This window comes from Thunnus maccoyii, chromosome 17, assembly GCF_910596095.1.
Source record: "Thunnus maccoyii chromosome 17, fThuMac1.1, whole genome shotgun sequence".
Lineage (NCBI taxonomy): Eukaryota > Metazoa > Chordata > Actinopteri > Scombriformes > Scombridae > Thunnus > Thunnus maccoyii.
Window position 1 is genome coordinate 25,407,715 of NC_056549.1, and position 17,054 is coordinate 25,424,768.

General features: G+C 39.7%; 1 protein-coding gene across 1 annotated transcript in view; it reads right to left on the reverse strand.

Moving 5' to 3' along the window:
• Positions 1-10,901, reverse strand: part of tnfrsf21 (tumor necrosis factor receptor superfamily, member 21) — a 58,579-nt gene extending 47,678 nt beyond the window's left edge. The window contains exon 1 of the mRNA XM_042391079.1: positions 10,534-10,901. Coding sequence (XP_042247013.1) covers positions 10,534-10,560 — 27 coding nt within the window. The 5' untranslated portion in view covers positions 10,561-10,901. The remainder of the gene's footprint in view (positions 1-10,533) is intronic.
• Between the last annotated feature and the right edge of the window lie 6,153 nt (positions 10,902-17,054).

A 17,054-nucleotide genomic window follows, 5' to 3' on the forward strand; every position in this document is an offset into this window, starting at 1 on the left:
ATAACTCATCTTTGTAGGTAAACACTGTGATCGAAAATTGCAGAATTCCTCTGTGGCTGTTTCTAAAGCCTAGAATATGCGTCTGCATCTGCAAGTTTGTGAAATTGCCATTTGTGTCTGCCAACATATTTGTATGTAATATTAACATGTCAGGGTTTTCTGCAGTGTATTATTGCAGAGGCTGCCTTCACCCACATAAGCAGAAATTATTACACTTATAGAATTAACCTTTACATGCTACATCACACTACGTAGACCATATATTTAAAACAGATGTTAAATTACATTTTTGCTATGAACTCAACACAATATATCCTTGGTGTTTGTTTTGATTTGTGTACTTATCTGGCCAAAATTGTAATTAACAAAAAACACATTTAAATTGTATTCAAGTGTATTAATCTCCCTCGGTTACTCTGTGACACTGTGTGGTAAAGTAATCACGGTTTTACGGAGAACAGTGGTGTATAAGTGCTGAGGTCTGTGGTTGCTTGCTCAACTAAATGAGTCACGTTGAAATGACATGAAATATAAACTTCACAGCATGCTGGCTCTTCTCAAATACTGAATGTTGTAAAGCGACAGAGATTAAATCGCTAATGGTTGATAACCAAAGCAATTCAAATATCAGTTTCACTTCAAAGAATAGTTTAACACTCAAATCCATGTTTTTGCATAAGCAATTACATGCACAGTCACTTTATTATCTCTCTATATAAAGCAAGGAATCTCTGTCTGTCTGCCTGTCTGTATGGATGGATGTAAGTTTGTCCTTTGTTTATCTCGAGAACCGTTCATCTGATCTACTTTACACTTGGCAGTTGCATTACTGGGGACACAAGGGAGTGCAGTGTCAAATTTGGTGCATTTGGACACGTAACATGTTAAATATGAATAATCTTGGAATAAACAAGCGGTCAGCGAGCCGCTGCAGCAGCGGGGCGGGGCTTCTGGGCTCTGTGACTGCATGTCATGATCACCATGAAAGGGGAGGACATCTCTCTTTGTTTGATGATGTTAAAAGTGTCATTGCGTTACTGGATGGGATTATAGTGAAACTAAATTCTTCCCCTTTTTGCTAAGGACCCTCCTGCAACCCCCTCAAGAACCCTTGGGGGTTCCCGGACCCCACTTTGAGAACCACTGTTCTAGGACGGTCCCTGTGCTCTCGGCTCACAGCCAGCTGTACATAGAGACCAATGTTATTTGCCCAGCTCGGAGGACAGCTCATTTTGGTGGAAATTAGGTTGCAGTTTGCTGTCTACCTTACAACGGTAGGAAAGACGTGTCATTTGTGTTTTAGCAACGTTTCGCTTATGAGTTATTGATCCAGGAAGTTTGAATCTGTCAATTATTTCCAACTTTACCAAATTGTGTAGCATAGCCTAAAAACTAGTTTTTCTGTCAATGACGTGTTTGTTGTTTACACAACTCCTGGGGAAGGCAAAATGTTGCCACACCGGTGACTTCAAGAAAGCAGGAAGATTTTCCAGTTCTGTTGTCTCTCCGTCATCTCCGACTCTGGCAGCAGCCGTGGTGTCTCAAAAAGTAATGCAGCTGCAGGCTAACGGTAAGCTACACCGTGTTGTCTTTGAAATGTTGTTTTTTTTTTTCTTCGGACTCACAATGTACGTGCACTAGTAGGCGGGGTGAAGAGAGAAAAAATACTGGGAGAACTACCGATCCTGCTTTTGATTTCAAAGGTCGAAATCAAACACTCATTTTGATTGATTTTCAATTTAGTATCTAAATCGTGATACCACAACTATTAATTGATTCTGGTCCCAGGTGCTTTGACTTTTTCCTGAGAAATTCGAATGTTGCAGCACGGATAAAACCAAAATGTAAAAACTTCATTCCTGAGAAATTTTTGTATGGGTTAAAAAAACAAGATGTTTTAATTAATGAGTTTTAGAGATGCTTTTCTTTAACCTTTGGACAGAGCAAGGCTAGCTGTTTCCAGCTGCTTCCAGTTTATATGCTAAGCTAAGCTAACCAGCTGTTGGCTCTAGCTTCGTATTTATCTACTCACTCTGCAAGAAAGCGCGTAAGCATAATTCTAAAAATGTCAAACTATTCCTTTAATGTTTGAGCTGGACACATATTTAAGTTACATATTGACCAGCATGACTCATGTTTTAATGTCAGCAGGTGAGCTACCAGTTTCTTCACAGTACCTTATCTAAATTAATGTTACACATATATACTGTAACTGTGACTTATGATTACATACCATAATATGTAATCATTGTAGGTCATTGACCATTATGATATGTGAAGCCAGTGGAAGGCAAAACAACCAATGGAAAGAGAGTACTTGGAAGTCAGGCAACACACACTAATTCACCAAGCTGATATCACTGTGTATGTTGCCTCCTAGATAAAAGCTTGTGATAAAGCTCCTCAGGGAGTACACCAACCTCAGATGACCTGACTCTGTCTGCAGCTACGATTTTAAGCCAATGAGGATAATTACTGTGCCGGCTGCTATTCAACATGTCAAGGAAGGAAGGAGTGCAGTAAGCTAATGGCAGAAAAATAGAGGCTCACATTCGGTGAATGTGTGTGTGTGTGTCTCTCTCTGTGGTTGTGTCTGTGAGCGTCCCTCCCTCCCAATCACTGCATTTCCTGTTCGCCATTAAGAAAATAAAACAAAGACATAAAAAGGAGAAGAGGAAACAAAGTGCAATGCTGGCACTTTGTCAGTACATTCCTGCTCGCACACATACACACATGCACACACACAGAAGACAGACACTGGCTGGAGCCTCCTCATGGGTACCTCTGCAGTTCAGCGATGCAAGAATCAATTTAAGTCTTAGTGCTGCCAGCTTTTCCATGTATATTGCCAACTTATTTCTATGTCTTGCCGCACTGCCCATAAACTACATCATCTGCCTGGTGCAAAGGCCCCTCAGCCAATCAGACAGGAACAAGCACTGTGCTACTGTTCTGTATCTGTTCATTTCTAGTTTAGTATATCCAGCTCCCTGTGCACTGCAGTCTTTGTCACTCTGCTATCAACCTCGAGAAGGTGTGGACAGTCATATGGTACCAACCCGACACATGTTTCACTTCTTCCTACTTATCAGTGATGAGTCTCTGAAAAAACGGGAAGTTTGTAGAAATCTACCCAGTCATGATTTCCAGACATTTTGTCACAGTAGCAAAAGTACAGGTGTAAATAATAAAATGACTGATGACTGGATTCCATTTAGCTGCTTCAGTTTTAGAGTCCTGGTATTGCACATACTATCACAAGGTCATGACTTATTGGGACGTTATGGCAGCAGATTAAAGGATAGGTTCACAATTTTTCAAGTGTGTCTTAAAACAGCAGTCAGGTGTCCATATGTACACTGAAAGAGGTTTTCCTTACTGTAATCATTCCTCCTGTTCATACTGGCTATTAAAAGATCCCCTTCAAATGTGCTTTCAATGTAAGTCCAAAATCCACATCACAAATGCAAAAATGCATTTAAAAGTTGATGTGAAGCTTATATAAGGCTTCAGCAGTCAAATGAATATCTGCCACATTTACAGTCTTTTTAACATCAAATTCTCTCTTTGTGTTTCCTCAGACAGCGTTTCCCTGTTGAGCTGCGATGGAAGTATAGTAACAAAAAGAGCAACCTTGGCGCTAAAAAGACTGTAACGTTGAAAGATATCTACTTGATGGAAGCTTCATATTAGCTTCAGATAAATGTTTAAATACATTTTTGCACAGAGGGAGGACTGTGGATTTTTGTCCCCCATCACTTACATTGTTAAGTTGCTTTATGAAGAGATCTTCTAATGGTCAGTATGAACAGGAGGGATGATTACAGCAAGAAAACATGTTTCAATGTTCATTTGAGCACCTGACTGTTGTTTTAAGACAGACTTGAAAAATTGTGTACTTGTCCTTTAACTGGTATTGTAACTTAGTTGGTTATTTCCCTCTGAATAGATATTCAATTAATCTGAAACATACATTTACATATATATATATATATATATATATATATATATATATATATATATATTAATAAAACAAAGTAATGTCTGTTTTTGGCAGGTAGGTTAAAGAGTTCAGAATGAAAGTAGCAGTGCCACCAACATGTTTCTACAAGTACTGGTAAAAAAAATGTAATGAAATCAAGGAAGGATGACAGATTTATGAGTCTGAGCCTGAAGGCTGATCAGTCACTAAAGCAATAGTATGCAGAATGATTTTCCGAATCTATCAAGGTGACAATCACTTTATCCTTTGTCTTTACAATCCAGAGGTAAACAAAAGACATATGCAGTGGTTGTAACAAATTGACCTGCCAGGAATGTGCAATCGCACATATTTGATTGGGTGCATTGACAACACGGTGCATTGCTGGATCACGTTACCTCACAAAATTTAAGCCGGACACAATACTATTGCTGGTCTGAATGAAGGCTTACCATAAAGTCCCACTGGAAACAAACAAATAGTGCAACAACATGTGCACCACTTCTTGTTTGCCACTGTGGGTGCATCAATGCTAGTGAGTAGATAGCTTATTCATGACATTCTCCAACAATTTTACGAGTTTGTGCCGAGCAGCACTTTCTTTTGGCTTGTATATCTGTAATCTTGGATGCAAGGAACACACAAAAGCAGGATACCAGAAATTACAACATTGATCTTCTCCTCCACTGATACTTATCTACAGAAAGTGATGACTTACTGTACCACCTGCATTACTTTTTCTTGTTAGTTTTTTGGCAAATCTGTGCAGAACTTGAAGGCAAGTTTCACCCAAACTTCCCTTTGAAAATGAATCAAGCTTCCAACAGCAAAGAATCCAGAGGAGTCTTGACCACTAAGGATTTCACGCTGCTTGTAAGTGATTACACATTACTTATATCTTTACAAAGATAGTCCTAAATCTCTAGTTTGAAACTAGTAGTTACTGTAAATTTAGTGAGGACTTTGGACAAACTAAGAGATGTATTTCCATATCGTTTATGCAACCCAATCCTGAGGAATTTTGCTGTATGCTGGGGTTTAATCTGTTAGTGGAAACTGTGGAGGGGATCACAGGGGACTGATGCCGCTGTGACTCACTGACAGAGTAGAGGACAGAGCAGAGGGTGAAGGAAGAGATCTGAGGGTGTGGTCGTCGGTCAGGCAACTCTTGTTTACATCATATAGGCAACAGAGTAGCACCACTGCACCACTGCAGAGCAGGTTCCTGTCGAGCACAGCCACCCACAACACACACACACACACACACACGCACACGCAGTCACTCAGTGAAAAAAAAAAACACCTCAACCCCCTGACTTCGTGACTCCCCGCCTGGCTGGCTGGCTGAGCAGAACACCCTGTAATTCTACCTCCAGCAGCAGCTACAAACCCGTCTAGAGACACGCCTAGCACCCAATTTGCTTGCAGGCATTGAAGCGGAAGTAAAACTGATAGGTCAAATCTTTTTTTAGGTGAAAAGACGGCTAAACCTGAACCTCTTTTCACTTCCCTCTTTTTTTTTTCTTTGGTCTGTGAGTGTGAACCATCAGTTGTCTGCACATTTTTGGCATGTGATGCGGTGCTGTGACCGCACGCACGATTCCTCAGATGTGTGTTTTGACTAGTATAAGAGTCAACGAGGGGTGAAGACAGTGTATTAATGGAGCAGTGAATGAGGGAGTATTTATATGGGTGTGTTTACTCTTAATCGCACGTACAATATGCGCCAATAGTCTGTCTTTCCTCTTTCTGTTTTGTGTGTGTGTGTTGCCTGGAGCATTTTTAAACATCAATGCATTATTGATGTCATATCTTCATAGAATTACAGTAGGCAGCCAATGTCTTATGATTGTAGAATTATTGTAAATTGTACAAAAACAGTTGTAAGGTGTTATCAAGCCTGGATTCACTTTGTGCACCATCTTTTTCAAGTGCTGCAACCACAATATTCAAATTTCAACAGTGAGAGTGGAGCCTGGGTGGAGCTGAGATGGGATGAAGAGCGGCAACCAACACGACTGAATGTGACACCAAGCCAACGTTCCTCCAAATGTTCCCCTCTTTAAGCCTTGATGTCTAAATTCACTGTTCTTAGAATCTTACTTATCAAATTAAGTCCATTTTAAAACCAGCATTAACATTCACATTGGTAGAAATGAACACTTACGCTCCTAATTAGTAGAAAATGTGCTGTATTTAGAGAGAGAAGTTGGGGGTTCTCCTATTGACGTCAACACAGGTGGTGTTTTCTTTAAACTAGCATCTAGTGGCCATTAGAGGAACTGCAGATTAAAGGGCCAAGTCAATGTGTTTGTCATGGGGAGTACTGACTAAGACTGTGAAAAAAGTTTTTTCATGTCTTTTTGGGTCTCAGGAGGAGCTTTGTCATGTCTGAAATTATAACCCTGATGATGTCATAGTGATGTCATCAGGGTTATCTCAGTTTGGGGACTACAAGTTTATAACATTATAACAAAGCATTTGCATTTAAAATTGGACACAAGGAGTTTGAAAGATGTCAGAATTTACCAGGCAGGGAATCTCTGAGAACAAAACACTATCAGGTTGCATTATGGGAAATGTAGGATCCTGTGTTTTGGGAATTAAAAGTCAGGATATCTCAGCCTCAGCTGCTTCAATGTTGACCATTCTATTTTTAATCTGTCACTTGGAAATACCTAACTTTATGGAAGCGCAATGCTAGACTGGAGTAACACTTAAATGCTTCAGCTTTCACCCAGGGAGGTTGCCACTTGGGTACTGTTAGTGATGTTGTTTGTCTGTAAAATAAAACCACATTTCCCATAAAGCCTTTCCTCTAACATTTTTTCTTTGACTTTACTAAAGAGTTTACTGGAAGTGTTTTACACTGGAATACATTTTAACCATCCCCTCATGTTGACCCCTTCTACACTGTATATATCACAAAATGAATGTAGTAATTGACTTTATAATACTATATACAACACTTTTATGCTATGTGTAAAACTTTAGCTTGTAGCATACATTATCTAACATGTAAGACTACACAACAACAGGCAGGAGCAGCACCTTTGAGTGTCTTTACATTTCCTGACTACATCCTAAATTAAGCAGTAAAGATGCACGTGTACAAACAGGCTGCATGCCAACACATACAGCATACTGTCACATATACACATACTGTCAACATGACGTAAGAGCTGCCTGTCTGCAAGACATATGACTTGAAGGCTTCCCTGTACAGCTACATGTACTGGCTACAGTCTCATCCTGTGACAAGACTTGTGATTAATGCTTAGCAGCAACAAACTTTACCACAGAGCAGAAAGCACACTGTTGTTTATACTGAGGACAGACAGAAGTCAGACAGCGCATTATTGCAAATGTTTTAGAGATTTTATAGCCAGGCTTTCAGGAATGACTCCATTTACTGTCCATGGCGGGTCATGACAGAAAACAATCAAGCTACTGTTTAGGATGGTGTGTGTATATGTGTTTGTGTGTGTCTGAGAACACGTGAGTTACATAATGAGGTGTATGCATACAAATATTTGGGTGTGTGTGTGTGTGGCCGAGAACATTAAGCTGTAATTACTATCCAATTAAAGTATGGCCCACCACCAACACACACACACACACACACACACACACATACAAATATTCATAGACAAGCACACATTGGCAGACAAATACTCACAAAAACACACACGGCACCCCTCCTCCAACACACACACACACACTAGGCAGCACCTGTTGCTGTGCGTCCTTGTGTCATCCTGCACTGCGGCCGCAGCTCATTTCAGCTCAGAGAAAGAGACTCTGTTTGGAGTCAGTGGCGCTGAATTTATTGCTGACAACAGGCAGCGATGATTATTTGTGTAGATGTTTTGAGTTTACTGCTAATGACTGAAACGGGGAACACCAAGAGGAACTCAGCTCACCCTTTGTGAAAGCATAAGCTTGTTGCCTGCCAACATTAGTCTCTTCTTCAACAGATTGTCTTTGTTGTGCATTTGTAAAGTGATAGGAGTTATAAATATTGTATGTGCATATATTGTGCAGTTGGACTAGTTGAATGTTTAAAGTGGGTTTCAAGCACGGTAATGGTTATTATACAGAAAAATTGCACAGCTAACTTAGCGTCATCCTTTAGTGGTATTATATTGTGACAGGTGGTGTTATGTCATTTAAACTGTATTAACCAGACAAATGAACTAAAAGATTAAATACGGGGCAGACAATGATTTTTAAAGAGATGTTACTCAAGTTTCACTTTCATGTCCTGGTGCACTGAATGTGCTGAATTGAAAGTGGCAGCTTTTAAGAGCCAGCTTTCAGTATTTTTTATTTTGCATTGGAAACCAAGTGTATTAAATGTGTTTCAGATATAGCTAAATACTGGGGAAGGAAAACCAGGGATATTAGCATCTGTTTTTTTTACAATTGAGAGCTGGAAAACAAGAAGGGTGCAGTGCATGATTAGTAATAGTTCATGCTCAAAAGTACTGTGGTCCTCTGCACCTGCCTAAAACTGAGCCCTGAACCCAGCCTGTACCCATGTCTTTAAGACCCAGACGAACCCGACTGATACTTCCCATTTTTGGACCCTACCCAGTCTGAGACCTAAGGCTTTTTGTTGACTGTAAGCTCTTGCCAGGCTAGCTACATTCTGTCTCTGTTATTCTTGCCATAGGGCGTTGTGTATCTTACCTGCAACATGACACACAGACTCAGGTGATTGGTAAAGTCAGAGAGAGAGAATCTTTATATATTCCATTTGAAACACAAACCTGAACCAAAAAGGCCCAAGGCTTTACACAACAACACAGCCCCAACTAGACCTGAAAGCTGATACTTTGTTGGGTAGGGCTGCAACTAATTGTTATTTTCATTATCGATGAATTTGTCAATTATTTTCCTGATTAATCGATTAGTTGTTTGGTCCATAAAATCCAGAAAATGATGAAAAATGTTGATCACAAAGCCCAAGGAGTTGTCCTTAAACATCTTGTTTTGTCCAAGCCAACAGTCAACATTCCAACAATATTCAGTTTACTATTGTCAAAGAAACAAACAAGAAAATATTAATTCATATTATATTGTATTCATTTGAGAAGCTGGAACCAGAGAATTATGACTTTTTTTCTTTAAAAAACAACTAAAAACTATCGAGTGATTATCAAACAAGTTGTAGATCAATTTTCTATGTATTGGCTAATCGGTTAATCGACTAGCAGCTCTATTGTTGGGACCCTTTGTGTCAGGTAGCAGTCCTCCCAGGACGCCCGTACTTCCTAAAACTTTAACTCACCTTTAGGAAACTGTGACGGACATTTTTCACTGTTTTCTTGCATAGTATAGCTACAACAGTTAGTCCATCAATTGATTAGTCGATTGACAGGAAATTAATTAGCAACTACTTTGATAATCAAATAATCATTTTAGTTATTTTTAAGCAAAAATCCAAACATTTGCTGATTTTAGCTTCTCAAATGTGAAGATTGAAGCTTTTCTTTGTCATTCATGATAAACTGATCTTTTTACTATTTATTGACATTTTATAGACAAAATGATTAATCAGTAATGAAATGAATCACTAGTTGCAGCCCTAATTGTAATCAAACCCCTTTTGTATTGATACAAGAGCAACAGTTCGACAATGAGTTGACATCCATTTCTTCATTTGAAAAGACAAAAAATAAAAACAGTCGCCTCAAAGTCCAATTTTACCATCATTGCATCTTAAACCTAAAAGATTCCAAACTCCAACCATGAATTTCAGATCCAATCCTCATCAACCCAACAGACAGACAGCCTTCCTGCTTTGTGAGGAGACAAAGGCAAAGTCTTTGTGTTGAAGCCTGCTCTGACTCACAGAGAGAATGATGAGACCTTCAGGTCTAGCAGCTACTGGTCAAACTGTATTCAACACATCACTGTCATAACAAAGGGACAACAGTCTGACATCATGATTACAGGCATAAAAACATCCATCCATACTTAATATATGATAATAACAATAATATGGTCTGTGCAATATAGGTACATTAACAGCCACATTTTAGATGACAATCTCATCTAGTTTTGCTAAATAAACCAAGTTTTTATTAAATTGTATTCTTCCTCTTTGTGTACTTGTTTTTGTTTTCACTAGCTCTGTGGTATCAACCCTTGTCTTTGCTGTGACAGACAGTCAACAGATAAGACTCAACTGACATTCCCAGTTGTTTGGTTGACACAAGTGCAACGGGGTAAACAATAGACTGCTGAGTGTCCTTTCTTTTTCCATCCTTCCACTGGAGACTCTTTTGTGTTGTTCACCCACAGAGGAGGGAATGACACACTGATGAGATGATTTTTAAAATAATTTAAAAAAAAATCGGCTTTCTGGAATTTATTTAAGTCAGAAAATTTGGATACTTGACGTGAAAGTTTAGTCTGGGACGAACTGGTGGAGCTTCAAAAAAAACAGGTACTGCTCCTTTAAATGGAGAACCTGCTGGTGGAGTCCTTAGAATAAAGAATAAAAACAAGCACAGGCGGAGGTGAATGAAGTGTAATGTACTCACCACTGCGGACACACACATGACGGGCATCGTCCCGATCTAGAAAAACACAGACTTAGATGAGAGTCGAGCGAACGTCCTTGTCCAAGTTGTCAGCAAGAGAAACACTTCTCATCTCTAGATGTGTCTCATCCTCATCATCCTCCTCTGCTTGCTGGAGGAGAGAAGCTGAGCTGGGCTCTGTGGTGCAGCGACAGTCTCAACTGCAGTGTTTTATAGTCTGTGTCTCCAGGTGGACCGGTTTCAGATAGTACGGGATGAGGGCTTGGTTCAGAAAGAACGCTGTGGTAATTCCCATAGCGATGATGGATGAGGGCCACACTGGGATCGCCGCCTCGCCCCGTCCAGGATTATTCAGTGTGCAGTGCGGCTCTCTGTCCGCGCTGCAGAGCCCCACAGACACCGCCGTGATGACGTAGGGAGGGAGGGGCGGGAGCTACAGACGCGCCTCAGCCAATCGCAGCCCCCATAAGAGCCATGCACGTGTGTTGAACCCTGAACCTCTCTTCAGAGCCGGGGGGGAATGTGTCTAGCGAGAGGGAGGGGGGGGGGGGGGGGGGGGGTCATGCGTCCAGCAGGTGAGCCAGGTTAACACCCATAATGTCGCGTCCATGTGTCAAGTTTTATTTTAAGATTTTATGACTCATTTATGGAAACATGTCTCATTTGGATATAATTACATGTTCTATAAAAACAAAAAATGAAATTTTATTTCAGTTTTATGGGCCAAAGTGAATATTATTTTAAAGAAGAAGCTGTCCTTGGGGACTTTTCCCCTCTCCAGTACACTTTATATATATTTTATTACAAAACCAAAAAGTGCAGTACAACACATCACAACAATAACAATACCAGAGTGGTTGACAAATGCAACAAAACTGACAGAATGCAAAGTAAGATACCTTAGAGGACAGTTTTTCAAGTGTGTCTTAAAGGTACAGTGTGTAGAATTTAGTGGCATCTAACAGAACAGACTGGGTAGAAATAGCATCATAAGTATGTTTTAATTAGTGTATAATCACCTGAAAGTAAGAATCGTTGTGTTTTCGTTACCTTAAAATGAGGCCTTTATATCTACATGGGGAGTGGGTCCTCTTCCACGGAGGCTGCCATGTTGCACCGCCATGTTTCTACAGTAGCCCAGAATGGACAAACCAAACACTGGCTCTAGAGAGGGCCACCGTAGCTTCTCCTACACGCTTGGAAGGGGAGGGTGAGGGGAGGGGTATTCAGTTGGTTGCAACATCACCACTAGATGCCACTAAATCCTACATACTGCCCCTTTAAAACAACAGTCAGAAACCCAAATGAACATTGAAATATGTTTTTCTTGCTGTAATCATTCTTCCTGTTCATACTGACTATTAGAAGATCCCTTTATAATGCATTTACAATGTAATTGATTGTGGCCAAATTCTAAAGTCCTCCTTCTGTGCAAAAATGTATTTAAAAGTTAATCTGAGGCTAATACGAAGCTTCAGTCATCCAAATGAGTCAAATCAAGTAGATATCTTTCAATGTTACAGTCTTTTTAGTGCCAAGGTTGCTCTTTTTGTTACTTTACTTCCACTGCAGCTCAACAGGGAAACACTGTCTGAGGAAACACAAAGAAAGAATTTGATGCTAAAAAGACTGTAAATGTGGCAGATATCCACTTGATATGACTAACTCAGACTGCTGAAGCCTCATATAAGCTTCACATCAACTTTGAAATGCTTTTTTGCACAAAATTAGTGTGGACACACTGTGGATTTTGACCCCCAGTACTTACACTGAAAGCACATTTGAAGTGGATCTTTTAATAGTCAGTATGAACAGGAGGAATGAACCTCTTTCACTGTCCATATGGACACCCGACTATTGTTTTAAGATACACTTGAAAAATTGTGAACATGCCCTTCAATGAGTGACATATAATATTCTCAAGTATCACATTCATTTCCTCGTCCACTCAAAAATATGTTTTTCTTCTTGTTCCTACAGCTGAATGTTTGAGCTTCGCTGTACAGAATGATGTAAGTGCAGAGTTTGACACCAGAAGGCTGTTTTCACATTGATCTACTAAAGAGAGAAAGTTTTCCTGTGCTCATCAAAAATGTGATTTTAAGGGGTTTGTGATAGAACTGGTGATTCCAATCCTGATCCAGTACGCAACTTACTCTAACCTGAAGCCTCCAGTGCACATAGACTAAGAGTGGACTTTACAGTGAAGTAGGAGGCATCCTGTGTCCAACAGTTAAACCTCTGAGATTAAATATATTTGCATATTCATAGATTCTGGAATTTATAATGAGAGAGAAGGAGTACAAGAAAATTTTAACATGGTAATTATACTTTTTTGTGGAAAAAAAGATATCAGACACACATTTTTGTTGCAAGCGGAGTATTTTCATACCTTATGTCTTAATACATGTCTTAGGTGATCTTTAAGAAACATTTATCATGTCCTAAGTTTGATTTTAACTTATGCCAATGAAACTCTGACTGTAAGTTTGATGGAATAGGCCTATACAAGTTCACGTTTATGCTTCTCACGTAATCATCCAGACCTTTGCACCAATGATTACATTTGAAAATCAGAAGTGAGCGAGTCGTCCGCAAAAATAAAACCATCAACTTTGAGAAACACTCTTATTTGAAAGATGTTTCTGAATGCCTTTATTGCTCTTCTATGCTTCTTACAGGACAAAGTTTCATCCAGTGTAACCTTCTGATTCACAAATGTGTGGATCACAAATATCTTCATGATCACAACTGTCCAAATGTCTTGTATGTCCTGACGTCATACAGATCAGATTTTATGAAAGTCTCATGTGCTGAGTAATATTTGCTAGAACAGTCATGTTGACATCCACAAAATCTCAGTGGCATAGTTACTGTAAAAAAACCCACAAAAATCTGTGACATTTCATAAAGGTGCCCACACACTGGAATCAGACCCCCCTTGCGTTTTATTGAAGATGTTTCGACCATCACCACACCAGGCCATTCCACTACACCAGACTATCTCTCTGTTTCTCCCAAACGGCATTCTTTGTGGATATTGCTGTTTATAGAAAGAGCTTAGCAATGCAGCACAAGTTCTGAATAATTTAACAGCTTTTTGGACCCTGTACTCCAAATTTGAAGTCTTCAAATGGCTTGCAAGCTTTTATTTATGGGGGAAATAGGTCATTATTTTCACTGATTTGATGTGCAGCGCAGATGCTGTGAGCTGCCCTTTAACCTACTGTAATGTCATGTGAGGTACTGTCACCAGTTTAATAATGAAAATGGATTTGATTCCATTTAAATTGACAAAGGACATTTTACACTACTATTCATTTTCAGCTTACCATGAAGTAGTTCAGGCTGTTTTACTCTTAAACCTGCATTAGTAGACTCCTTTGGCCACTTGTGGGTAGTGCAACAAGACAAATATTAACAATCACCTTATAAAGTTGATATGGCTATCGTGTTAGCAAACAGTCCCCATTTAACATTCAGCAGACATGGAGCAACCTTAGCATTCATTTGAGGTCAAATTAAGACCAACATTTTCTCTCCTTTTAGCTCTGTTTGGTCTACACCAACCCCAATGAAGGCCATAACAGCAAAACAATGAACTGAAAGACACTAAAACTGCAGAGTTGGATGATAATTCTCTGTGGTTTCATTACCATGAATGACCACTTTCACATTACACATTTTTCCATTGTTAAAATAAAAATATTACTTAGTGCAGCTTTTGTTTAAAAGCTCCATGCACTTTTTGTTAATGTTTTCCTAAAAAATGACCTCTTGTGGTAACACAATAATGATTTTCTTCTCTATGAAGGCAGAAGTAACGAGTAACATCATTCAGCCCAATCATTCAGCTCGCAGATTGGAAAACACTGATTCACTTTGGGACAGTTTTATGGACCCATTTTGCCATGTACATGAGTATAAGGACTTGTTGGAAAAGAATCAAATGGGAACTGAGGTGTTTGCAGTCTTGAGCAGCAATCCACTACACGATTACAGATACATGTGACTGGTGCACATTTCTATTGGACTAATCTTTCTTCGTGGTATCAGACACCAACTGTGGGACCGCCACTGGCCCATATGTGTCAGTGGAGCAAACATTGAGGCTTGAGCCAGCCACTCAGTCATCTGTTCCGAGCAGTCAGACTGCCATCAATCCAGTTACCATCCTGCTGTCGAGATATCCAGACATAACGCGTGCAGTATTTTGGCCCGCCAGTCAGGCCGTTAGTAAACAGTCAGCAAATACACAAGCTGGCGTGCTCATAGCCTCAGGCGTTACTGCAAATAGCAGCAGCCGATAAAAGAGTAGAGCACCATCTGCCCTGCACGTGGACCGGAAGTGAGTGGACATGGAGCAAAGGAGGGAGGGAGGGGGGGGGATAAAGGGATGAAATGTGCCACTTTGCTTCTGCTGCTCGGGGAAGAACTGAGTCTAAAGTGGGTCAGTGACTCAGTAAGATGACGGAAATCCACAAGATGTAAAGAATTAAGGCAATCCTGCAGGATATTAGAAGGGTATGACTGAGAAACGGCAAGAGAAATAAACAGAAAGACTCCGGGGAGCACGATGCAGAGGATACATTGCACATATGTCCTGAGCGACACTGCTGCTCACTCATGCTGCAGAGCAGAGCTGACGTTCAGTGGGTCAGACTGCCTCAGTGGCTGCAGGGCCACACATATCCTCAGACTGCAGTTACTAGGTGAAGATGCCTTATATAGAACTGAAGTACAAGCAAGCTATTATGGGGTAGAGAGAGTTGGTCAGCGAGAGTGTGTGTACATAAAAAAAAGAGAGAGAAACACACTGCATGAGGAAAGAAAGTGTGCTTCCATGCATGTCTTTTTATGACTATTGTGTTGATCAAATATGCTTTAGTGGTGTCCACACACACACACACTTGTTTACCCACACTCAAGAAGTACATTAGTGTGTTTAACCTTATTGATTATGTCTTGTCTATTGAAACATATTAGTATGATTAATCACTGATATCTCTTTTTACCAGGCGGAGATGAGTTGATAGTGAATGATGACAGATTATATTAAGGAAATTACAGAAATGATGACAAATCCTTATCACTCTGAAAACAAGATCTCACAGTCATATGGTTGTCCCACATTAACTGTCCCACATATTGTCTCTGCTGCTCATCAGTCAATCAAGTATTGATTTATAACACTTTTCATACAATAAATGCAGCTTAAATAGCTTATTGTGGTCAACATATGAAATCTTTGAGACCATAAATATATTGTATTTGACGTTCATATAGACATTAAAAGCTTCATCGTGGACTGCGTGAGGCTGTTTTTGATGTGGATCTGTTTTCCTCAACACACATTTGTTACAATTTCTATGTTAATTTGTTGAAATGAATACAAAATAATAATAACAAATGAATAATTGTGTGTGCACCGGACAGATGGAGAATAATTCAACCAAAACTGAAGCACTGTTCACACCTTCAAAGATTTGGATCTACTGATTCTGAGATTCTGATAGAGACATGGAGGGTAACCTGATAATCACTAAAGAAGTGAGGTCTCCAGATGAACCTACTGAGGCAATGGTTTCTATAAAACACCGTAAAGCCACTTTAGTCTCATCTGAATACATATTCAAAGTCTCCCAAAGCACCACTGGACATGAGCAATGTTATTCTTAATGATACAGGACTTTGTCCAATTTTCTAGAAATTATGTTTAACTAATGAGCTGTTGATGGAAGCATAATTTAATCTGGAAATACAAGAAGCAGAGGAGGGAGACAGGGACATCATTAAAATAAAAAAAACAAGCAGTGTGGTATATTATATATATATAAGTGAATGTTATTGTCCTGTATGTGGCAGCTAGTGGAGAGGTGTAGGTGGTTTGCACACACACATGCTCAGATCTTCTAAGCATACATGCATCTAATGAAGCTTTGGCATAAATTCAATAAGGAAGATCTTTATCATCACAATCTGCCCTCAGATATCATGGGTGAATATTGCTTCATTCTCAATTCTGACATAAACATACCTGACCAAGGATCTTTCTATCCGCATTCTTCTAGCCAATCGGACAAGGCTGCTCTTTAAATATTGTTGCAATTTTGAGTTCTGCTTTTCAGACCTACTATTGCACAACCCACCTCCTCCCCCTCACCACCATTTCCTCTATGTTGTCCAGAGAGACCCAACTAAAGGTCCAACAACCATCAGCTGGCTAATTCCACCACCAGCTGCATCTAGACTCCAGGGGATCCTGTCCTGTCTCCTGTCTCCTGTCTTAAGGGCCGACGTTTATGAAAATGCCTAACATCGACATCGCTGCTTTGATTCCAGTTTATTACAACTTTTAGTTTTTACAACATCACTAAAAAGAAGTCAGACGGAGTAGGGAACATGAGCAGTCAGAACATCATACAGGTTTCAAACAAATCTCCAAGATAACGAAACTCGTTTGTAATAAAACTAAAGGTGAACATAAACTTTACTGTATTTACTATGGTTTTTCTATGCAA